We start from the raw sequence: 25,568 nt of genomic DNA on the forward strand, positions 1-25,568 counted from the left end.
CATACAAAAGTTAAAGAAACAGATCCAATATGGAGTCAGATTTGTTCTTCCCTACTACACCATGGTTTCCATTTCTCTTTTTTTGCCTGTTCCACACTACTCTTTCCTACTGAGAGTTTGTAATGGAACAAGAGGCAACAAAGCATTGTACAGAGATGCGTGTTGGCCTTATTCCAGCCTTACAGATTTGTTGCAGGGATTATGATGAATAAATGTAAAGAAGCTGGCACCGAGCCCTGCACTTGGCAGGTGCTCAATCAACAATAGCTATTGTTTGGGATTGACATATATACACTAACATGTATAAAATAGATAACTAATAAGAACCTGCTGTATAAAAAAAATTAATTAAATAAAATTTAAAAAAAAACTATTCAACTATTTCAAGTCCTTGAAACCATTCAACTTAATTTTAAAAAAAGCTCCATCTTCCCCCCATTCACTTCTCAGTTTAGATCATCTGTAATCAAATAGAGCTGTATAAAAAGTTTTGGAAATAACAGCAACTCACTCTTGGTAAGCATATAACCCACCTGGTAGGAACAGAGTGGGTGGGCACACCCGAAAGTGGCCTGCCAGCCACAGATGCCCACCCTGCCACATGTGGGCCACAGGTGGGCACCTGGCAGCGTGTTTTAAAGGCAGGATGGGGCCCACTGGGCAACCAGCGCGTTGGTTAAGTGGAGGCTGGTTGCGAGCATCTTCTGTAAACATTGAAAGTAGACCACAGTCATATCACCCTGTTTTTGGCATTTTTTCATATTTAAAATACTACTGGGACCTTCCAAAAGTAGAAGTGGCTTGGATCTCTTTCAACCTCTGAAAACCTGCTGCCCACCTTGTGAAGAAGCCCCCATCCCCTTTCCCATCCACTTTCTCATGATGCTATTAATTTTCTCTGTTACATGTGTCACCACAAGGTTGTCTATTTCACAATCTGTGTTCTTGATTACTTTCTGTAACCGGCCCCCCTGACTCCACTGGAATGTAAGCTCCATGAGGGCAGAGCCTGTGCCGTTCCTACTCTTGGTGTTTCCAGCATCCCCAGCACCCAGCATCTGCCCGGCACATGGAGGGGCGGTAGTTTTGAGTAAAGGAATCAATGCCCCACGTGGCTTCGTTAACTGTAACTCTTACACAGATGTAAAAGACTGTCCTTTTAGATAGTGGGCAATGGTGTCCTTTCTCTCAATGTGTTCAAGTAGTGCAGGACTTCTTCATGATTTTTCTTGTTGTGAAAGGGTTTGACCACTGTTTGGACTTCCTTGCAGTGTATCTTTCAGAGTGCAAGACTGGAAATGGGAAGAACTACAGGGGGACCATGGCCAAAACAAAAAGTGGTGTCGCCTGTCAAAAATGGAGCGACAATTCTCCACACACACCCAAGTAAGACTTTCTCTTTTGTCTCCGTGTTCACCTCTTATACTCAGAATGATTCCATTACTTCTGACTCAAACCAGAACATGTGACTCGCAGGTATGGGGAGAACCTTCTTGATGCTGAGGCAGAACCGTTCGATTATTTATGGAATAAAATCAGAAAATGGCTGCTTTCCATTCATTCTTGCGTGTATGCTTTTCTGGAAGACTGAGAACAATAGAAAAGAACTATAAAACCATGAATTCTAGGCTGAATCTGAGAAGAGACCAAAGATGACTATGCTTAGAACTGAATTAGTCTAAATCAAACACACCATGTGTTCACCTCAACATTGTGAAAAACAGATTATCTTGCAACTTGCCTATTATTTATTTTAGTGTCTTCCTTTTTGTGCTTTGCCCAATATGGTATTAGGTGGATTAAGTTCTCATTAACAATGCTTATCAAGTGGGAATTTAGTGTCTATGACCCTTCCCCCTCCCCTACCCAAACAAATTGCCTTTATGCATCCCTATGAGATGGGCAGGTCTCATATTCCCAGCACATTAAGGCTTATTGAGGTTAAAATGATTAAACCAAATGGCCAAATCATGGAATGTCAAGGGCCTTAGAGATAATATAGGCCATCTCTACCCCAGCAGATGAGGAAACTGAGATCCTGGGAGGACCAAATCTACCAAAAACGGGTACATAGAAAAACCAGAAACAAGAGCTACCATTTCAGATTCTAAGTCTTAGGTTTTTGTTTTTGTTTTTTTTTTTAATTTATTTTTGGCTGCGTCGGGTCTTAGTCAAGGCTTGCAGGATCTTTGTTGAGGCACGCGGGATCTTTTGTTGAGGTGCACGGGCTTCTCTCTGGTTGTGGCATGTGGGTTTTTTCTCTTCTCTAGTTGTGGCGTGCAGGATCCAGGGCTCTGTAGTTGTGGCACACGGGCTTAGTTGCCCCGCAGCATGTGGGATCTTAGTTCCCTGACCAGGGATCGAACCTGCATCCACTGCATTGCAAGGCAGATTCTTTACCACTGGATCACCAGGGAAGTCCCAAGTCTTAGGTTTTTTAATCTAATTTCTTATCACTACGTAGCAACTCATCTCTGAAAATGAGTTTCACTCCATCCTCCCAGTCTCCCATTAATTCTGGATGCACCTCAGAGAGGATGTGGAATTTGGCATCAGACAGATCTGACTTTAAACCCTTGAGATACTACTTATTAACTGCTCAAGCTTAGGCAAGATTTGATTTGTTTCACATGGCTGTGCCTCAGTTTTCTCATCTGTAAAATGGGGATAATAACACCTTCCTGGTAGGGATTTTTATTAAGACTACATTAGAGAATGTATAGAGAAATTTTAGTGTAATACCTCGTGCAGAGTTCACACAGACAAAAGGGTGTTAACTTCTATTACTTTTACAGAGAGAAGGGCAACTGACAAAAGCAGGTGTTAGGAATGCATCGTGAATTTGGCAGGCTTTTGAGGGCTTTGTATTTCTACTGTGCATAAAGACACTTTGGCTCTACTTCCAGGACTTGGCTGTCCACATAGTAATAATAGTAATATTAGCTACTCTACTGAAGCAGGCTATCAGCAGAGACACTGAAAATTGGGTGACACAAATGCTATAGAACGTAGCCGAAATGCATTTGGATGACACAACCTCGAATCACAGATGGGAAAGAGAGGGTGTCTTAGCCTGCCTTGCTGATAACATGCTGATTTTAAAAATATAGTCAAAGGGGTTCTTTTTCATCCTCCACAGCTTTTCACCTGAAAAATATCCTTTCGCGGGATTGGAGGAGAACTACTGCAGGAACCCAGACAATGATAAGAAGGGACCTTGGTGCTACACCACAGATCCAGGCACGAGATACGACTACTGCGGCATTCCTGAATGTGAAGGTCAGGGGTGGCTCTAGAAAATGCTTTCTTATCTGCCCTTCGTCTGTGGAGTAATTTGCTGTAAATCAATTTTCTACAGGGATATTAATAATCAATCAGTGCTGTGTTTGACAGAATCAAGTAATACATGACCTCTTGGAAAGGACCAATTTTGCATATTTTCCATTATTGATCTAAATTATTTTTATTAAAATGTACTTCAACAGGGACTAATATAAAACTAGATATAAACTCTAGATGCAAACTTCTTATGCTTAAAGCTCTGACACAGTCTAAATCCAAAAACATATTTGCAATTAAATCATTAGAATAAAACCCCAAAATCAATACAATTCAAATACACAATATTAATTTAACATGGTAGACTTTGTTGTTTCATTGAAACCAAGCAATGAGCCAGTTTTTAAGTCAGGATTCTATTGTTTTAATGGACCAATCAATTTAATAGTGCACCTCAAAAGTCAATGCTAAAGATTTAAAACATCCTATTGAAAAATGTTCATTTCACATTTCCTGCTACATTTATTGGTGCCATGGGGGAATGAACAAGGGTGAGATACGTGTAACCACATGGATAGTGTATGTACCACGTGAAGGCTCACTTCCCCATCACTTTGTCTATTCCAGCCATGGGGATCCTTTACTCGTACACTATGTTGTGAGGTCATTTGGCCCTTCACTGACGTGAGAGCATCATTTTTGCATCAAGTCTGCTTCTGTTTTCCTTATTACCCCATAAAAATTAAAGTCTTATATTACTTTGCTGCACCTCGTTATTTCAAGTATTCCAAAGTTTCCATTTTTAAGTGATGTAAGAAAGAAAAACAGCCAGTTATGCTTCTCGATAATATAAAAACAGAAGCACTGTCCCTTTAGGTGAATATTGGTCCCGTGTGAGGTCATGAACACAAGCAAAAACCCTAGCACTAAAATCCTGAGAGGGTGCTGGCTTATTTGGCAGTTATCCATATGATCAGAATAATTTCATAGAAATTTTTAAAGACCGCTATTGGAATGGGGACCCCAAATATTAAAAAATTCTAGTAGAGAACTTACAGACTCCTGAGATTATGTGCAACCTCTCCCCCGCCCCCTTCCCACCCACCAAGGACCACACATCCCACTTTGAAGACATGGCATTATGGAGTTTCTGGATTTGGTCAAGACTATAATAGTTGAGAAGGTATTAACCAAAATATACTAATTTTACCATTTGAAAAAGAATGACGTTTTAGATTGTATTAGAAAATTAAGCCTTTATTGCCAATTTTGTTGCCAAGTGATTGTTGGAAAAGTACATCGAACAAGTGGCAAAGGTATCAGACATTTCTAGTGGGATTCTAGTTTTTACTCCGTTTCGCTTCATCCATTTCAGTTTCTTTCTTCCTTTCCTTCTTGTCCGTTCTGCCCAGATGAATGTATGCATTGCAGTGGAGAAAATTATGAGGGCAAAATTTCCAAGACCGTGTCTGGACGTGATTGCCAGGCCTGGGATTCTCAGAGCCCACATGCTCATGGATACATTCCTGCCAAGTAAGCCTCACTGGGAATGGAATTAGATGTTTATGACTCTGCAGTGTTATGGGTAATTTAATGTTATTTAGATATTTTAGCATTCCTCAAAAAGTGAACATACCTGATGTTTTTGAATTTCGAAGTTTGAATCTTCCCACGTGACTGCAAATGAAGGATACATTCTTACTACTCAAAATGTGGTCCATGGGAGAGTGATATCATCTGCGAGTTTGTTAGAAATGCAGAATCTCAGACCCACTGAATCTGAATTTGCCTTATAACCAGATTCCCGGCTAATTCGTAGGCACATAAAAATTTAAGAAAAACAAATATATCTCACTTGTGTATTTTCCAAATATTTCCCTCTTCTCTTTCTTCCTTTCCTTTTCCTTCACACTGATGAGATTCAAGGCTTCCTAGCCTATGATCTGTGGATGGGCTTTAGGGCTTTGTGAACCCCTCAACATTTTATGTGTATTTATATCAGTACATTTTTCTGGGGTTGAGGATTCCTAACTTTCACTAGCCTCTCAAAGGTGATCATGAATCTATAATAGAAATAAGAGTCCCTGATTTAGAAAGTAATGATTAGTTCTAAAGTACAATGTTCTACACCTTCTAATTAATTGTACTTAATTGTACACATTAATTGTACACATTAATTGTACTTAAAACACCTCCCTCTCTGTAGCTGCTTCGGTCTTTCTCTTCCTTCTATGACGACTATAGCATTATAACGGGGCTTATAAAAACTTATAGGCAAAGAGACTAAGTCACATATTTCAGTGTAGAAAACAGCTCCACTGAATTTCTGTACCTTCCATTCCAAAGAGCTATCTTAAAACACAGCTGTTGCCATTTTCCTTTCCCTATTGTATTCCAAAGAAGAAACACAGTAAAGCCTCAAGGCTCAGAATTGGGTAAATTTACTTCCAGGAAAGCAATCCTGCAAGAGAATTGCTTGAGCCACTGCTGGTTGCTCTGTCCATCCTGACTAAGCATTTACAGTCTCAGGAAGGGACGTGAAATGAGCCCAGAGGGGCACGAGGCGTGGCGTGCATCTCACAGTCTCAGTCACTGGGTCCCTGTTGTTGAGGGCGACTCTCTGGCCTGCACACAGGAGCATAGCTTATCCGTCTCAGTTTCTGTAAGCTCAAAGGCTAGCAGGACCAGAACCGGGTAGATCAGAAGGACCATTCCTTTAAACTATGAAGACACCAACTTCTAGGCTGCACTGTTTACTAGATGACTATCTCTAGCCAGTAAGTACTTTGTGTTTGAAAAATTGCTATTATTTGCAGCTGAATAATTGGAGTTGGCTTACATCGGTTTTCCAGATGGCCAAAATGATAAAGTTGATCCCATTCTCTATGATTTTTGCACATGTAAACTGTTAGAAAAACAATCCTTAGAATACTCGGCTAATCTTTCTTATGAGATTGTCATCCCATTGAGGATAACCTTCATCCAGTCACCTCCTTGGGTGCCTGACTGTGCCTAGCACACAGCAGGTGCTCAATATTTGCTCCTTTGAAATGATTCTCATCCGTGGATGTAAATGTTCAGTGCTGTTTAAAATCCTTCTTGCACGTTCAGATTTCCAAACAAGAATCTGAAGATGAATTACTGTCGTAACCCTGATGGGGAGCCCCGCCCATGGTGTTTCACCACCGATCCCAGCAAACGCTGGGAATTCTGTGACATCCCGAGATGTAGTAAGTACGCTCATACCCAGTCCTCAGGGACCTTCACCTGTTCTTCTCTTGGAATCAAGAGTGCTGTGCCTCAGTGCGATGCCTGAAAATTGCCCTATAAATTCAGTGGGATGTGATTACTCTTTTAAAACAATTTATTAGCTACTGTAGGTAATTGATCAGAGTATCTAGTTACTATGGGGTTTTTTTGGTCCCGTATCAGAGACTTCTGCCTTTTTTGAGTACAGATGAATGTAAGCTTTTGGGAGCGATCTCTGCCCCTTATGGTTCTCTAGTGCTAAAGGCAAATCAGACCCATGCCTTCTGGTACCTGGATTTCATTATCAACCAGAGTTCTTTTTAATTGTAAGCAAAGAGGTGTCTCTGGATGTCCAGTTTTTCAGTATGTTCAACTTGGGAGGGAGCAACAGGAGAAGAGAGGTCGGGGGAGAAGATGAAATTGTAGACCTAGCAGGAATGAGTTGGAAAAAACAATTTTATAATATTATCCTTCTATGAGAATTTGAAGCAAGGCACTGAACAAGGGCATCTGAGACCGTTAAATAGGACTTAGCAGGCCGTGAGGGCTGGCTTCCTGTTCTTCACTCTGGTGGTCATCCTTCGGGAGGCTGAAGTGCCTCGATACTCTCCTTCCTTATGAACATCAGTTTCTCTTTCTGTCATCTTCTTTTATTTCTTGAGACTTTCTTTTTTTTTTTAAATTGAAGTATAGTTGATTTACAATATTGTGTTAGTTTTGGGTGTACAGCAAAGTGATTTGGTTATAGATATATATATATACATATATATATATTCTTTTTCACCCAATTCTTTTCCATTATAGTTTATTACAAGATATTGAATATAGTTCCATGTGCTATACAGTAAATTTTTGTTTACCTGTTTTATATATGGCAGTGTGTCTTAAGAATTTCTTGACTTCTCACTGCATACCCTTTTCCTTGGAGACACTATTTTCTTTCTTCCCATGGACTCTCTCTGTTGTTTGGCTTTGCGGAATATTGGGGGTGAGCCAGTTATGTTTACTTAATGAATAATTTATTCTTCATAAAGGAAGTTGGATTGTTGGTACACGTGCAGATTTGGGGTGGGATGTGACACATGTTGATCCTTACTGTGTGTGATGAGCTGAGAATATAGAGAAAACAGAATATAGACAGAAACATCTACTCCAAGGGTCTTGTCCCTGGAGGAGTTTCTCATGAGATGGTCTTGGAAACATCGATTCTACCACATCAACTTCTTCTGAAAAATGATAAAAAATTTTCAAGTGCCAATATCTGGGAGGATGAGTGGAAAAGAAGACAGGCTGATGCTCCCTGCATCCATCCATTCCCCCATAATATCCATCTGTGAATCCTTTACTTAAAAAACATTCATTGTCATGTATTTTTCCCATTTAAGCAACACCGCCACCATCTTCTGGGCCAACATATCAGTGTCTGAAGGGAAGAGGCGAAAACTATCGAGGGACAGTGGCTGTCACCGTATCTGGGAACACCTGTCAACGCTGGGGTGATCAGACACCTCACAAGCACAACAGGACCCCAGAAAACTTTCCCTGCAGGTAAGTCTGCTCCGGTCTCTTCCCGGTCAGCTGGATGGAAAGTGAAATCCCATTGACTTTGCCTTGGTGTTAGTAACAATAGAAACCTAGGCTTACAGCATTTGGGAATGAAAACTGGTCAAGTCACATGCAACGGAAGTGAAATTTAGCGCTGATTTTCCTAGAACACTGGTTCTCAAAATGTGGTTTCCCAGGCCAGCGGCATCAGCATTATCAGGAAATTTGTTAGAAACGCAAATTCTTGGACCCTATTGTAGATCTACTAAATCAGTAACCTCGGAGTGGGTTTCAGCAATATTTTGACATTTGTACTAAACGTACAGTAAGGCTTGAGAACATTTAAATTCCATGGCTATGATATACACTTTTGGAGACAAAGCAGTGTAGAAAATACCCATTGTGTTTCCAGCATACAGCACAGTGCCCAAAGCTGTGGGGAAAGACCTATTTTGCTTCACTAGACACAGCCAAGGGATATATTTCAATCATTCACCCAAGAGAAGCATCTGTGCCATAATTCTCTGGAATCCTACTCTGCTTAAGTTCCCACCCATTATTCAGTTTGTATAATTCTAGAGAATTAGCTGGATACATAGCCAACATCACTATTAACAAGCATGTGTGCACTTTGTTATTTCTTTAGCCTTTTTGGAAAACCAAACTCACAGTCACTTCTTTTTCAGAAATTTGGAAGAAAACTATTGTCGTAACCCTGATGGAGAATCAGGTCCATGGTGCTATACAAGCAACAGTGAAGTGAGGTGGGAATACTGCACGATACCATCCTGTGAGTCCTCTCCATTATCTGCGGAACACTTGGATGCCCCAGGTAAGCAAGGGCAATGAGAGCTTACTGAGAGCTCCAATGCACTCTGTATTTTTCTACTCCAGTAGTAGCACAGTATACAGTAGCTTTGTTTACGGTTTCATTGTGTTGTGGTCAGAGAACATGCCTTATGATTTCATTTATTTTAAATGTGTTGAGGCTTGTTTTGTGGTTCAGAATAAGGTCCTCTTGGTGACTGTTTCACATGCAGAATCTGGCTTCTGCTACTGTTGGGTAGAGTGTTCTACAAAAGCCAATTAGGTCAAGTTGGTTAGTATTGTTTAGCTCTTCTGAATCCTTGCTCATCTTCTGTCTCCTGTTCTATCGCTTACTGAGAAATGAATGGTGACGTTTCCAGCTTCAGCTGTTCATTTCAGTTTTGTGTTTGCTTTATATATTCTGGAGCTCTTTGTCAGGCACAGACACACTTAGGATTGTTGTCTTTTTGAAGAAATGACCCCTTTATCATTATGTAATATCTCTCCTTATCTCTAGAAATAGTCCTTGTTCTAAAGTCTACTTTTGCTGAAATGAATACAGCCATAAGAGCTCTATTTTTACTAGCGTTTGGATGATATATCTTTTTTTTCCCTCAGTCTTTTAATTGAGATGTTTAGACTGTTTGCATTTAATGTAATTGTTAACATGGTTGGATTTAAATCTACCATCAAATTAGTTATTTCTACTTGTCCTATTTGAATTTTGTTCCTTTTTTCATCTTTCTCTGCCTTTGCATTAATTGAGTATTTTGTATTGCCTCATTACCACTGATTTTAGTATTTTTTAATGTTTACAATATACATCATTAACTTATCATATTCCACCTACAAATAATATTATTTTACTTGATGTATAATGTAAGAACCTTACAACATTGTACTATTTCCTCCCTCCCAAAATATTGTGCTATTGTTCTCAGAGAGTTTACTTCTATTATGTTAGAAATCTCACAATAAATTGATACTATTTTTGCCCTGAAGAGTCATGTTTTAAAGCAATTATAAATAAAAAAAATCTTTTATATTTACTTTCATTTATTTATTTCTACCATTTCTGCTGTGCTTCGTTTGTTTTTGTTGGTTCTCCAATTTCCATCTGATGTCATGTTCTTCCTGTAAAAAACTTAACCTTTACCATTTCTTATAATACAAGTCTGTTGATGATGAAGTCTTTCAGCATTTGTATGTCAGAAAGAGTCTTTATATTGCCTTCAATTTTAAAAAATAATTTTTGTTGGGTATAGAATTCTGGGTGGACAATTGTTTTCCCCTTTTACCACTTTAAAGATGTTACTCCATTACCTTCTGTTCTGAGTAGTTTGTGATGGAAATCTTATCTGTGTTCCTCTGTATCTAATATTTCTTTTTTCTCTGGTTGCCTTTAAGACTTTCTCTCATCTTCAGTTTTCAGCAGTTGATTATGGTGTATCTAAGTGAGTCTGTTTGTTTGTTTACTTATTTATTTATGGTATTTATCCTGCTTGAAGTTCTCTGAGCTTCTGGTGTTTGCTGATTGTTGATTTTCATTACTTTTGTAAAATTCTCAGCCATTACTGCTCAAATGTTTCTTTCCCCTGCTCTGTCTCTCTCTCTGTTTTCCTTTTTGGGACTTCAATCACCCAAATATTAGACCATTTCATATTGCCTCATACCTCTTATATGCTTGTTCTACTTTGTTCCCCCACTGTTTTTTTCTCTTTCTCTTTGTATGTCAGTTTAATATTTATCAATCTATTTTCAAGTTCACTGATTCTTTCCTCAGTTGTGTTTAATCTCTTGATCAGCCCATTGAAGGAATTTTTCATCTCTGATAACATGGTTTTTATTTCTAGTGTTTGCATTTTATTCTTTTCTTTTAAAAAAAAGAATTTCCATCTCTGCTGAAATTCTTCACCTATCCATGCATATTGTAGTATGGTACTACAAGATCCTTCAACATATTAATCACAGTTACCTTATAATCTCAATCAGATAGTCTCCACATCTCTGTCTGGCTCTGAGTCATCACTGAGTCTGGAGCTGTTGATTGTTTACCACTCAACAGTGGCTTTTTTTTCCTTTTTTTTTTTTTTTTTTTTTGGTGTGTCTTGTAATTTTTAATCAAATGCTGGATATATATGTAGAGGAACAATAACTATTGAAGCAAATATTATTTACACTTTGAAATGGGCACCCTTCTTCTTTTATCAGTATGTTATGTGCGTAATTGAATGGATATAATTAGCAGATAGAAGGAATTTGGGTTTTGTTGTTGCTGCTTTTACCTTAAGTGAACCATAGGTTTCAAATCCCTGCAGTGATGGGGTGCAATCACTTTGTGCTTAGAGTAGGGTCTGGGGCGCTGAAGAGTTTTCTCAGTATTCCTAATCCCTTCTCAATTTTTAGCAATCACTGCATGCCTGCACCACAGAGGGGGGTCACGCCACACTTCTAACCTGACCCTTGTGGTAGACTACTGTTTATTGTTACTCACTGCTAAGATTTTGGTGGAGGTAGGCATTCTCTATCTTCCTGGTTTAGCCTCAGCCTTAGATAGACCCTGTGCACCTGGGCTTTGAAGGTAACGTTTCTCAGTATTCTTGCCCCTTCTTCCCATGGAGCTAAACTCTAACTTGTATGTGGGGTGAGTCTTGGGTGGAAGAGTAGCAGACTTCTGTTTTGGGTTGGTGAAGTATCCTGGCACAAGAGAATTTTCTGCCCCTCCTCCAGGGTAATAAGATTTTCGCCCTACACCTCCCCGAGAAGCAGTGGATCTTTGCCTTAGTCCTGGATGCAGGACCATTTCCTGCCCCACTCCCCAGCAGCTTGAGGTTTTGGCTTTGTATAAGCAAAGAGTCTCGGGAAATGCACAGGGTTTTCATGTCTTCCTCACTGTCACCCTGTCATCACCTGCAGCCTACACCAATGAATGTGTCTCTTTCTGGAGACCTGCCCAGTTGTTCTCATGATCTCCCAGTGGAGATCCATAGAAGAGAGCTTGCACACGAGTGCAATGTCCAGTTATAAGCCCTCTGCCCTGCTTATTTTTTTCTGAGTTTTAAATTAAATATTTACCAAAAAGTTAGGTCATTAAAGTTTTAGAATGTTATGGATCTATTGTTTTCTTTGCATGTCCATCTGCCTGCCAATATGTAAAAGAGAAGAGTGTTAGTTCCCAGAGATGACTATTCTGTTTGTTTAATAAATTATTTCACATATTTCTCTGTTCTAGTCATTATTTACTGATTTCTTCTATTTCAATTTCAGTACCACCTGAACAAACTCCTGTAGCCCAGGACTGCTACCAGGGTAATGGGCAGAGTTATCGAGGGACGTCATCCACTACTATCACAGGAAGGAAATGTCAATCTTGGTCATCGATGATACCACACCGGCACCAGAAGACCCCAGCAAACTACCCAAATGCGTACGTCTTTGATTTTTAACCATTAGAGGAGCAACAGCCAACTTAAATTCCTGTTAAAAGGGCCATGCTTAAACAAACGTCTTAGGACCAAATTTCCTTTGGCTCCAGACTATGAGACAAAATGTCTCAGGCAGCTTGCTTTTGAGCAAAATTTCTGAAAGAAGAGAAGCTAGAGGCTGGCTGTCTTTCCTGAGTAGTTTTGCAGAAGCAGGGTGGGAGATATAGAGGGGCTGAGGTCATAGTAGTAAAAAGCTCAGAAGAACAAATGATCAAGAGCTTAGAAATAGCATCATTCCACAGCACCTGCTAAAGATCAGTGTGGTCTTTCAACTATGGAATTTTATCATTTCATCCTCCAACTCCTGAAGGGGTTTTGTGTTTGTCATTGAGTAATAAATATAAATATTTATCACCACCAGGTGATAAATATAAGTATTTTTCACCTGACCTGTGTAGATACATTGGGTTCTGAGCACTAGTGGTCTAAAGGGATACGAGTTACCAGAACATTAGGAGCAAAAGCAAGAAGGCAGATTAGAGTCAGAAAGTATACAGATACTGATAGGCAAAATGGACATATAGATGGACAAAAACTAGGTCCGGTCAGACCAGCTTTTCTGCGACAAATGGCTGTAAAACATATGGAAAAACTGTTTTCACATGACGGACAACAGACAGCACAGGCCTGAGACTTTTCAGAAAAGAAAATAAATTAGATAAATTTACAAGTACCCTGGTTTTCTTCCTGGAGATACTTCCTGGACTGCGGTGCAAGGAGATGGAACCAAAGCAGACCACAACAGTCTTGCTAAACTGAGGAGACAGAGATTGGAGTTGGGGATTAGTGAGGCAGCTTGGATTTAGTAGGCTGGGTAATAATGAGGAAGGATCTGTGCAGAGAAGGCGCTCCAGAAATATGTATAGAGTTCTCCTTAAGTCTCTGGCTGAATATAAAGCTGCAAATGCACAGGGAGAGATTCCACAATGTTAGTGGGACGAAGAACAACTAACAGGGAACAGTGAGATAAACGGAGATTATAGAACTCACACAGCACTAGGAGATTCTGTGTTTGCAGAGTTGGGATTCTTACTAGCCAGAGAGGAGAGACTTCATGGGACACCTTGGGCATTCAGTAAGGAATCCAGAAAAGTCACACTTTAGGAGTAGGATTAGTGTATTCCTGGAATAAAGGTTACTCTAGAAAAACACCCTAGCAAAGCTTTAAAGCAATCCTAAAATGATCAAAATGATCTCCAAGTAAATTAACTGTCTGCCAGAAGAAAAGTCAACACTCTTGAGAGGAAAATAACAAAACCAAGCCACTCAGTAATGTGGTATCTACAATGTCTGGCAGAAATTTTAAAATTTCTAGACATGCAAAGGTCATTAAATGTGATCCATAACGAGGAGAAAAATCAGTCAATGCAGACTCAGAAATGATAGAAATGATGGAATTGGCAGACAAAAAATTCTGAAAGATATTATAATTGTGTTTAAGGATTTAAAGAAAAATAGGAACATAAAAGAATCAAATGGATAATCTAAAGAGAAAGGAAACTATAAAAGAGGCAAATGGAAAAGAAAGAACTAAATATATATATATATATATTTAAGAACTAAATATATATATATATTTAAATATATATCTTAAATGAAAAATTCACTGGCTGGCTTTACCATCAGGTAGACAATACAGAAGACATTACTGTTACGATTACATGACATGACATGACATGACATTACAGTAGACATTACTGTTCTAATTTTCTTACATTATCCATGATGCTGTATAATATTAATACATGTTTGAATGTAGTAAGTTAGAGAGGGATATTGTAAATCCTAGAGTAACCACTGAAAATGAAAACTCAGAGGAATAGATAATAATAAGGATATTCAATTAATCCAAAAGAAAGAAGAAAAGGAGAGAAAAAGAGTAAAGAAGACATGGTACAAACAGAACATAAATAGAATGATGTTAGACTTAAACCCAGCCATATCAATAAGTATATTAAATATAAAAAGGATAAAACAATGCAGTTAGAAGGCAGAGATTGTCAAGTTGAATGAAAACCAAAGCCCAGTTATGGTCTCTTTACAATACATGCTCTTTAAATATAAAGACATAAATAAGTTAAAAATCAAAATATGGAAAATTAATACCATAAAAACACTAATCAAAAGAAAGCTAGAATGGTTTTTAACATCAGACAGACAAAATAAACTTAGGATAAGAAATATACCAGAGATAAAAAGGCCATTTTTGAAGTAAAAAGCGTTAACGATGCTAAAAAGCGTTAACGGTGCATTGACCCGATGTTATTAGGGTCAACGATGTGTTGACCCTAATAACAGGGGTTCAGATGCATGAAGCAAAAACTGACAGAACTAAAGAGAGAAATAGATGCATCCACAGTTACAGTTGGAGATTTTCTCACTTCTCTCTCGTATAGTTAAAAATTCTCCCAAAACAATACAGTAGGACAAATAGATGAAAGATTCAGAGAAGATACAGAAGTTTTGGAGGAAAATATGAACCAATATAACATACGCCCAACTGCAGAATACACATGCAAGTGCACATGGAACATTCACCAAGGTATATCATATGCTTGGCCTTGAAATAAGTCCCAATAAATTTAAAAGGATTAAAATAATATACAGGTGTCTTCTGAGCCAACAGAATTAAATGAGATATAAATAATGAAAAGTTTAGGAAATTCTCAAATATTTGGAAATTAAAGAACACATTTCTAAATAACCCATGAGTCAAAAAAGAAATCACAAAGGAATTCAGGAATCAGTGGTACTGGCAAAAAGATATACAAATGGAAAAAGGGAGAGTCTGGAAACAGACCCGCAACATGTATGGTCAGTTGATTTTCAATATACCTGGCAAAGCAATTCAATAGGAAAAGGAAATTTTTCCCCAAATTGTTCTGGAACAACTGAGTGTCCATAAAGGAAAAAAACCCAGAACCTTGACTCCTACCTGCCATGTCAAATTCACTTGAGAAAACTCTTAGACCTGAAAGTAAAGGTTAAAACTAAAGCTGAAATTTAAAGCTTCTAGAAAAAAACATGAGATTATTTTCACAACCTTGGGGAAGGCAAACCATTTTTGGATAGGATCCAGAAAACACTATAAAAAAATTATAATTTGGACTTTAATAAAATGAAAACTTTGCTCATCAAGTCATTGTTAAGAAAATAGACAAGTCACGGACTGGGAGAAAAATAGTCTCAATCCATATATCTGACAAACGGCTTGTATCTAGAATGTATAAAGATCCGTTCCACCCACTAGTAAGAAGACAAACAACCTAATAAAAAGGGGCAAAAGACTTTAATAGACATTCCACAGGGAAAGATATACAAATGGTCAATAAGCACCTGAAAAAATGTTCAACATTTTAGCCATTACAGAAATAAGAATTATAACCACAATGAGATACTACTAAATACCCAATGGCAATGGCTGTTATTAAAAAGACAGAAAATAAGAAGTGCGCCCAGGACAGGGAGCCGCTACAGCTCTGACACATGTTGGTAGGAATGTCAAATGGAACAACCACTTTGGAAACCAGTCCAACATTTTCTTATAAAGTTAAACGTGCATCTGCCTACAAACCTGCAATTCTATTTGTGAATACTCACCCAAGCGAAATGAAAACATAAGCCCCCAAAAAGATCTACCAGAAAGTTCTTAGCAACTTTATTCATAAAATAACCCCAAACTGGAAACCACTTCAGTGGCCATCAATAAGAACATGAATAATTGGTGGGATATTCATACCATGGAATACTATTCAGAAATAAAAAGGAACAAGCTACTGATACTCTCAAGTAGCATGGATAAAGCTCAAAAACGCTATACTAAGGAGAGAAGCCACACACAAAAGGGTATATCTTGTATGAGTCCATTCATAGGAAGTTCCAGAAAAGGCAAAACTAATTTATGGTGAAAGAAATCAATAGTATTTGCGTCTGGGGGGCAGTTGAGATTGATTGAGCAGTGACCCAAGGGAGGTTTCTGGGGCTGATGGAAATGTTTTCTATCGCACTAGGAGTGTGGGTTATACAGGTATGTGTGTTCATCAAAACTCGTCAAACTACCTTTCAAGAAAAAAAGAGCAGGAGTCCGTTTCACATGACAAGCTTTTGAACACATCCAGGGGCTCAGAAACCTGCTAACGGGCTTCCTCAAATTGTGGGCCTCGGCGTGAGACTGTCCCTTGTCTGTAGTACCCACAGACACAGTGTTGTTGGATTCCCATAATATGCGGTATGTTTCAAACTACCTCATAAGCCTCAGGCCGTGGGTCTACGCTGCAAAGGGCAGTCCAAGGCTGAGACTTCTGAGAGGCTGGGGCAAAGTTCTGGCCCTGGGGGTCCAAGTTGCCCAGTGAGCTCCAGGCTTCTCGTCTGCTATGTCCTTATCCCATTGTTTCTGATTCAGCTCCCACAGACCCTGTGGTCTATCCAGACGTCTCCCTTCATCCCTTTGGTCCCACTGTCCTTTAGTCACACCCCCTCCCCTCAGTCCCCGAGTGGCTCCAGCCAGAGGGGTCTGGGGTTCCTCCCCGTGTGCCCCAGAATGCATCCTCTGGAAACCTCATCCTGCCTGGGAGCTAGTTTTCCAGGAAGGCTTCCACAAGCCTTCCAAACCCCAAACCCACTTGATCTACCTATGATATTTACAGTAATATTACTGTCATGAGTTTTTGTTTCATTGTAAAATACAATATGAGTAAATAGACTAAGAGAGCTGGCCTGGGAATATCAATATCATCTTGTATGTCAACATCATCTTGTATGTCTTTTCTGCCTTGGATAAATATGTTTTGGTTCCAACTTCTGTAGCCCTATGTACTCACATAGAGAGAGAAAGCCAGAGATATAGATATATTTGTATGTGCCTTAAAAAAAATCTAAAATACATGCTTCAAAATCCATATTGGTTATCCCTGGGGAATGTATTTAACATTCCCAGGGAAAGGAAGACCTTCTGATACTTTCTCTTATACATTTATATATGATCTATTTTTATATGGAGCATATATTACTTTTGATTTTTTTTAAAACAAATTTATTTATTTTTGACTGCATTGGTTCTTCACTGCTGCACGCGGGCTTTCTCTAGTGCATCGAGCAGGGGCTACTGTTCGTTGCGGTGCGTGGGCTTCTCACTGCGGTGGCTTCTCTTATTGCAGAGCACGGGCTCTAGGCGTGTGGGCTTCAGTAGTTGTGGCATGTGGGCTCAGAAGTTGTGGCTCGCGGGCTCAGTAGTTGTGGTGCACGGGCTTAGTTGCTCCACGGCATGTGGGATCTTTCCAGACCAGGGATCGAACCCGTGTCCCCTGCATTGGCAGGCGGATTCTTAACCACTGCACCACCAGGGAAGTCCCTTGATTTTTTTTAAAATAAAAACTATAACCTATTTTTAAAAACTTACCCACTTTGTTAGAAGTTGAGGACCATCTGTGCTTGTGACATTATAATAATAATTGGTACCTTTGGTACCTTAATGGAAATATTTCAGTCACTTTGTTGTAACAAAATTCAGAGGGTGCTGGGGTGCCCCTGAAGATTCGCTCACCTCTCATGACCTGTACTGTTGTGGAATTTACAGTGGCTTGACAATAAACTACTGCAGAAATCCAGATGCTGATAAAAGCCCTTGGTGTTATACCACTGATCCAAGCGTCAGATGGGAGTTCTGTAACCTGAAGAAATGCTCAGAAACACAAGAGCAGGTCACAAAACCTCCGACTGTTGACCAGGTTCCAAGTATAGAGGATCCTTTTGAAGCAGGTAAGAAGTCTGTGGCCAGACATCTATATAGTTGGGTATCGGGATGATGAGAGATGGAACATCTTTGGGATGGAGAGGCTTCATTGCTACCGGGAGCTGGAGTGCTGGCTGAGTCTGCGATATGGAAGGAAGCCTCAGCGTATCACCTGGGGGAGCCAGAGCTGCTCTTGCTGGCATGATGGGGTAGGGCGTTTCTTTAGGATTTGAAAACTAGTTGGTTGTGAGGGATGGATACAATTTTGAGCCTGGGTGGACTGACAGGTTGATGATGGTGGCCGAGATGGGACATTCTAGAAAAACAAGTCTCTGCCTTTTGCATGGAGGAATAGAAATGACTGATTTGGTTTTGAATGTACAGAGTTAGGAGGGCTAGGAGGACCGTCAGTGATCATCTCCAACAAACACCTGGCGAAGCAGACATGTAGCTGCAAGGGTTTTGGGGCCTGAGGAGAAGAATGCGGTTGTCATCTGAGGCGGGAGACATGAAAATATCACAGTCCTCTCTGTTTCCCTGGCCCTTCGCCCGCGTGTAGCTCTAAGTGCTTAGCCCCTGGTCCTGTGGTTGTCAGGTGGCAGGAAGTGCTCTGTACCGCTGCAGGGTAAGGAAACAGAGGGGTCTGATTCTCCCCCTGCCCCGGAATGAAAACTCAGGGATCCCATGGCTTGTCTGACCACTTTCAGATAATCCAAAATCAGAGAGAAATGATTAAATGAGAACTTGGTTTCAAGTTGAGACCCCCCTCTCCTTCCGGAGGTGGACTTGCCTCCTCCAAGATGCTGGAGAAACCTCACCTACCGCTCCCAACTGTACACCTGTACACCTGTACACCTGTACAGCTGCCGTACACACAGGGCCAGCTCATCTCTCCCCGCTCTTTCTTGGTGAGATTCTGGGTGCCGTGCTCCAGCTGGGGATCCCTCCTGATAAGACCTCGCATGGCCTCACGTGATGCCCCACACTTCGTGCGTGAGTAACTCACACACCCTGGTCCTGGCAAACACTGGAGGCTGCCTAGCCCAGCCCTGCTTCTTGACCGGGAAGCCAGCTGGCCCAGCTTTTGCTTTGTGGATTTTCCAAGTGGCCATCAGAGCACCGGGCACTGGGTCCCCATATGTAACACACATCAAGTTCTCTGAGGGGTTCTGCCGAATCCCCCAACCCCGAGGCTTGAGGTGAGGGATGAGTTTGGGGAAGGGGCCTCTAGTCATCTCTTTATTACCTCTTTCATTCCAGAAGGTGGGAACTCACAGGACAGCTCTGGCCAAAATAATATTTTTTATAAAATCCTTTTCAATCCGCATTCTTTCTCTCCATCCTTGTTGAGGTGTTCAAGAATCATCTAACAGTTCATGGTGGCATCTGTGTTACCACTCAGCTTGTTATAAAATTGATTATCTTAGTGTCCTGGCCAAAGTTCCCATTCTAACATCTCGGCTTGTGATTATTTCTGAGCCCATAGCGTTTCTGGTAACTTGTCAAAATCAGCAGAGCTCACTGAAGTCTTCAGCACTCCTGTGTTCTGAAGGATGTGACCACAGTCTGTCCTGAGAGAAACCTAGCACTGCTGCGTTTGTTCCTTGTCACCCGGGTCTGTGTAATGACAGGAGACCACCATTCTCTCCTCCCTACAGACTGCATGTTCGGGATTGGTAAAGGATACCGGGGCAAGAAGGCGACCACGGTGGCCGGTGTCCCCTGCCAGGAGTGGGCTGCCCAGGAGCCCCACAAACACAACATTTTCACTCCAGAGGCAAACCCACGGGCAGGTTTGGAAAAAAATGTAAGCCATTTTGATTTGGACTCTATTTTGCCTTTTGTTGACCAGTCTTTGCAAACTGAATTGATTCTCTGTTACAGAAAGTCAGCCTGACTGAGCTTCGGTGTGGGGTGGAGAGGAAGATATGAGAGAGATTTCAGGGGACCAAGCGTAGGATCTAACCGGCCTCAGTGTGGGAGGGAGAGTTAGCATGGACAAGCCAACCTCCCTGCTTCTTATCACTTCCACGTGTGACATTTCCTGTCTGCTTTTGTTACTGGTTTATGGTTTCCAGTGATCAAAGATGACCTTCATGACATTGTAGTTGGATTTTTCTAGAAAAAAATTGGATGCATAATTAGGACTCCACTAGGATTTCCCCTAGTCCCACACATTCTCTGGGGTGGTTTCCTTTGGGGTGTAGGTGTGTAGAGGGAAGGAAAAGGAAGATACAGTCTTTCCACAGCTGACCCACAGAGGGTGCCCATGCCAGGGGAATAAGCAATTCTGAAGCAACAGCAAACAGGCGCCATCAAGCTGAAGATTGACATGAGCAAGGGACAAGACGAGTCATCCACGTCCACAGTCCCCTACTGCTGGGTCCCTACGGTCCCCACGGACACAGGCTGCTGAGGGGGGAGGCCCCTTTATATAGTCTCTACCTCAAGACCCCTCAGGGTCTTCACCCCTTCCCCCAGGGGAGTGGCCTCAAGGTTGGAGCTCCTTTTGAACGAGGAGAAGTGACTGATGGCATTCTGTGAGTCAGAGGCTTGATAAGCATCCTGAAATGATAACTTTGCCTGCCTCCCCACCAAAGGAACACTAACCCTTCATCTTCTAAGGACAGCAGTGAAACCAGTGTCTGTGCCTCATGTGACATTCTCCGCCCTCTCCTGCCCCGGTGTGTGCCATCCCCTATATGCCTGCCTCTTTTTCCAGTACTGCCGTAATCCTGATGGTGATATCAATGGTCCCTGGTGCTACACGACAAATCCAAGAAAACTTTTTGACTACTGTGATGTCCCTCAGTGTGGTAAGCTTCTTTCTTTTTTGGAAGGAAATGACTTCTAAATAAATGCAGCATCACCTGTTCTTAGATCTGCAAGACAAGAGTTTGGGCTGAGCGCTTCTGGGCAAGAGAGGGTCCTCTCTCCTTGGGAGTCCTCTTTTCATCCTGGGCCTCTTGAATCTGTCCTACTCGTGGCCCCCTTTGTTAGGCACCGCCCCATCCTCTGACTCCGTAAATAAAATAAATGCAAAATCCTCCAAAAGAGCAAGTTCAGAGGTGATCTAATCAGCCTCCAGACAGTCCACTGAACTCTCCAATGTCTGGGGTGGGAGGCACGAAACACAAATTTAGAGTCACCCAGATAGGAAACTCTCTCTTTCAGCAGCTGAGAAGAAACAAAGAAAGTACAAACAGCAGGAAACTGCTAAACATACAACATACATTGTAAGCCGATAAACTGTCATCCTAAGAATTCAATGAAAAGTAACACAGCTCTTTACAAAGCCCCAACTTTCTTTATCCTAAGATGACTATGCATTAGCTAGATAACTTAGAGGAAGCTTGCTGGGTTCTTTCCTCATTTCTCTGAGACTTTTCTAGGGAGTGAGAAGCTTGGATCAGCGAAAGGGGAGTTGAAGTTAGTTCTGAAAAGTTTGGGGTAACAAATCCATAGATAGGTAACACATCCATAGGTAGGACTTTTCTAGGGAGTGAGAAGCTTGGACCAGGGAAAGGAGAGTTGACGTTAGTTCTGAAAAGTCTGGGGTAACAAATCCATAGATAGATAGATAGATAGTTAGAGGTAACAAATCCATAGATAGGTCTGGAGAACAATGTAAACCACTTTGATTTGGACCCTATTTTACTTTCCGCTGACCCATCTTTGCAAACACCATCTGTCCTGGTTCCCGCTAATCAATCAGCCTGGACTTCTCCTTTGCACCGTTTGATGGCATCTGCTTGTGTCAGCCACGTGGGGGGCAGGCTGGAGCAGAGAAGTTGCTGCTGCAAAGCCACTTACGTCCACGTCCGGAGATGGTTTGGGAGGCAGTTTGGGGAAGGGGTTGAGAGCTCCGGAGCCACACTGTCGGGCTTCGCTTTCGGGCCACTCCTGGGTAGAGCAGGGGGAGGGGGGAGAGGTCAGGGTGACAGGAAAGATTCTACTTGGCTGCTGCCCTTGTGCTCTCTGGACTCAGGGGGAATTTGTAGCTGACTCGTTCTCCAGTGTGTCTGTGCTCTGCACAAGCTCTCTCGGTGGCCCTCCATCTGAAAGTCCCTGGTGGGGTTAGCGCCTCCCTTTCCGCCCTTCCCTCCCACGCTTCAGCTTTCTGGTACCCCACTGCCTCTACCGCGCGGACTTGCTATCCTGAACAGGCTGCCTATGTGGCACGATTGCCTTTAACTTGTATAGCTTGACAGTCCCGCTCCGGCCTCTACAGCTGTGCCTGGGATCCATGCACCTCTGATTCCCACTGAAGGGAAGTACAGTAACGTCCCAGGTGCAGCCCTCAGTCACCACCGGATGCTATCAGCTTCTCAAGTGTGAGGCAGGCCTGGGTATCCTTCCGCAGGAAATATGTCTCAAGATCAGACCACGTGGTGTGATAACGTGCCCACATCATGAGGAAGCGGGGACCTTACAGTCCACTGGAACAGCCCTCTCTCCATCCTTTCTTCTTTCTTCCATGTCTAAGAACCTGATTCTTTTCCATCCTTGACTTGGGTAAGGGTACCAGCATTGTAGAAGAGGCTATTTGCCTTGAAGTCTGCAGATGGAGGTTTACCTTACACATCCCCCGGCATCTTTGGGGCCTCTGTTGAATCTTCCAGTGTAACATCTTTTTACATACCCACCCATCAGAAGGTAAAGATTACAAACCTCAGCTGTTCCCTTCTTTCTAGTGCTGAGAGCAATGCCTAGTACATGCCAGGCACTACGTATATATATTTGAATACATATTTGCTGAATGAGTAAATTCAGCAAACATGTATTCAAATAAATGAACTAAATCTCAAATCACAGTTCCTCCAACATGTCAGGTCGCTGCTTAAAAGGGTGACTATCCCAGGTTAAGGGTACTTTCTGTGTGTGTCCTTGTATGGCTTTCGATAAGTTTATTCAGATTTTTCAGAATATGAAATCTCTTTGAAGTACGACTTTGTTTTTTTAGGTTATTTTCATTTTCTCTGTCTTTTTTTTTTTTTTTTTAATTTTTGGCTCTGTCGGGTCTTCGTTTCTGTGCGAGGGCCTTCTCTAGTTGTGGCGAGCGGGGGCCACTCTTCATCGCAGTGCGCGGGCCTCTCACTGTCGCGGCCTCTCGTTGCGGAGCACAGGCTCCAGAGGCGCAGGCTCAGTAATTGTGGCTCACGGGCCCAGCTGCTCTGCGGCATGTGGGATCTTCCCAGACCAGGGCTCGAACCCGTGTCCCCTGCATTGGCAGGCAGATTCTCAACCACTGCGCCACCAGGGAAGCCCCATTTTCTCTGTTTTTTAAAAAAGATTTTTATTGGTTATTCCTGGGAGATTTTGGATTTCCTTTATTTAAGTGAGAAATTTCCTAATAGCAATTTTCCTTAAAATTTCCAGACTTCACATTGTCTGTAATTCACATGGAAAACATCTTTAAAATGAAAAAGTAACATTGATTAACTTTTTAGGCTACACGTGATCTTCTTTAAGCAACTCACCTGAAAAATTTGTGTAAATATTCTGTGTTATTAAAACAGTGGCACCATGCAAATTGCACATAAGTAATAGCATAAGTAAAACAATTTGAAATCAGAACTATATTCTATTCAGCCCAGTATTCTGCTTCTCAATTTTATCAAGGGATTGTGTTGTTTTTCTCTTTAATATTAACTTCAAAAATTGAAAGATGCCCATTTTAAACATAATTTTATTTATTTATATTCATTTATTTTAAATTGTAAATTTTTGTTAATTGGTTTTAACAACTCATTTCAATTCCACCAACACTAACAGTACAAATAATAAGTAATTAAAAATAAATAGAACTTCAGTTTTGGTTTGAATACTAAGACCAGGGTACCATAATATCTGTAGTTATTCTTTTCTTAGTCCATTTCTGTAAGTCTCTATTCTGTGTAAGACACAGTAAGAGAAATTAAGGTCAGTGTTAGAGAGTAGGATTTCATTATATTGCATGCTTCTTTAAAAAACAAAACAAAAACAAACTTCTGTATATAGATTCTCAGAATAGGCCAAGACAATTGGAAAGGTATTTGGAAAATTCAGATTCCAGATTCACTAGAGGATAGAATCTCTTGGTTGATTAAGAGCAAAAAATTTCTCCTTGTAATATTATTATTAACAATGATTCATGCTTCTATTTTTGAAGATCTTAAAGGGCTCCAGACAACGGAGAAGCCCTTTATGAATACCTTGAGTAGCCCCTGAACTGTTCTAGACATTAGTAAGTGGCACCAACCAGAGATGGAGCATTAACCCTAATCTCCAGGAACCCTGCAGGCCAGGTGGAGAGAGAAAGCAGGTGGGAGAATGAATAGAGAGAAAGGCAAGTGAATGGAAGTCATCCCTGTGGCATTGGGTTAGTCTTGGGAGGCTCCCTGGAAGAGCCGTCCTGAAACTGGCTGAGAGAAGGCATTATTTCAGTTTAGGATTGTTATCCTTGCTACACACACACACACACACACACACGCACACACATACGTGCACACACAGAGATTCACATTTTAAAAATACTCTTAGTACCTTTCAATGGGGATGACAATTATGGTTTTCAGTAAACTTTACATGGTTCAGATGGTGATGGTGACGATGATTCACTCTCTAGATATATCACATCAAGTCAGAATAACAATTTGTGTCAGTCAAGCTCCTCTCCAAAAAGCTCTCATTCTAATGCCTAACTCTTCCCAATTTATTTAATCACTTCCTTAAGAAAGCAGTAAAAAAAAAAAAAAAAAAAAGTACTTATATTTTCTTGAAAGGAGAGGGTTCTATGTTGTCCCCTACCACTTTTGAAACTTAGAAAAAATATTCCAAAAGATGTTTATGATTTTACTATTTAGTTTGGGCTTTGGGATGTCAAAAATTCAGTGCTTTGGCCACGAGCCATGAATTTATCATGAGTTGCTCTCTTTCACGTCTTCAAATGCAAATTTTTCCCACTTTGTGCCACAGCTTCCTCTTCATTTGATTGTGGAAAGCCCCAGGTAGAGCCGAAGAAGTGTCCCGGAAGGGTTGTAGGTGGGTGCGTGGCCATCCCACACTCCTGGCCCTGGCAAGTCAGCCTTCGAAAAAGGTAACACCATTTCCAGAAACAGTGTATTCCATCCTCCTGTGTACTCCTTGCAAAACCTTTCTACATTCACACTAAATCCACATACCCTCAGTATCAGTACCTGCCTCTAAGTTCTGCAAAGGAGCAAGGAAAACTATAAAAATTTTTTTCTATGTTTTTTAATTGAGGTATAGTTGCTGTACAGTATAAGTTACAGCTGTACAATATAGTGATTCACCATTTTTAAAGGTTATACTCCATTTATAGTTATTATAAAATATTGGCTATATTCCCCATGTCGTACAATATATCCTTGTAGCTTATTTTATACCTCATAGTTTGAACCTCTTACTCCTCACCCCTATATAGCCCCTCCTCCCTTCCTTCTCCCCACTGGTAACCACTAGTTTGTTTT

The 25,568-nt window shown here is 41.0% G+C and overlaps 1 protein-coding gene across 2 annotated transcripts in view; it reads left to right on the forward strand.

The window, feature by feature from the left end:
* PLG (plasminogen) overlaps positions 1-25,568 on the forward strand; it is a 43,059-nt gene that overhangs the window by 8,605 nt on the left and 8,886 nt on the right. For both annotated transcript variants that reach the window (XM_061206803.1, XM_061206804.1), the window contains exons 4-14: positions 1,272-1,386; positions 3,140-3,279; positions 4,692-4,812; positions 6,391-6,509; positions 7,914-8,076; positions 8,760-8,905; positions 12,148-12,307; positions 17,941-18,122; positions 19,755-19,903; positions 20,819-20,912; positions 25,054-25,174. In XM_061206803.1, coding sequence (XP_061062786.1) covers positions 1,272-1,386; positions 3,140-3,279; positions 4,692-4,812; positions 6,391-6,509; positions 7,914-8,076; positions 8,760-8,905; positions 12,148-12,307; positions 17,941-18,122; positions 19,755-19,903; positions 20,819-20,912; positions 25,054-25,174 — 1,510 coding nt within the window. The remainder of the gene's footprint in view (positions 1-1,271; positions 1,387-3,139; positions 3,280-4,691; positions 4,813-6,390; positions 6,510-7,913; positions 8,077-8,759; positions 8,906-12,147; positions 12,308-17,940; positions 18,123-19,754; positions 19,904-20,818; positions 20,913-25,053; positions 25,175-25,568) is intronic.

This window comes from Eubalaena glacialis, chromosome 12, assembly GCF_028564815.1.
Source record: "Eubalaena glacialis isolate mEubGla1 chromosome 12, mEubGla1.1.hap2.+ XY, whole genome shotgun sequence".
Classification (NCBI taxonomy): Eukaryota; Metazoa; Chordata; class Mammalia; order Artiodactyla; family Balaenidae; genus Eubalaena; species Eubalaena glacialis.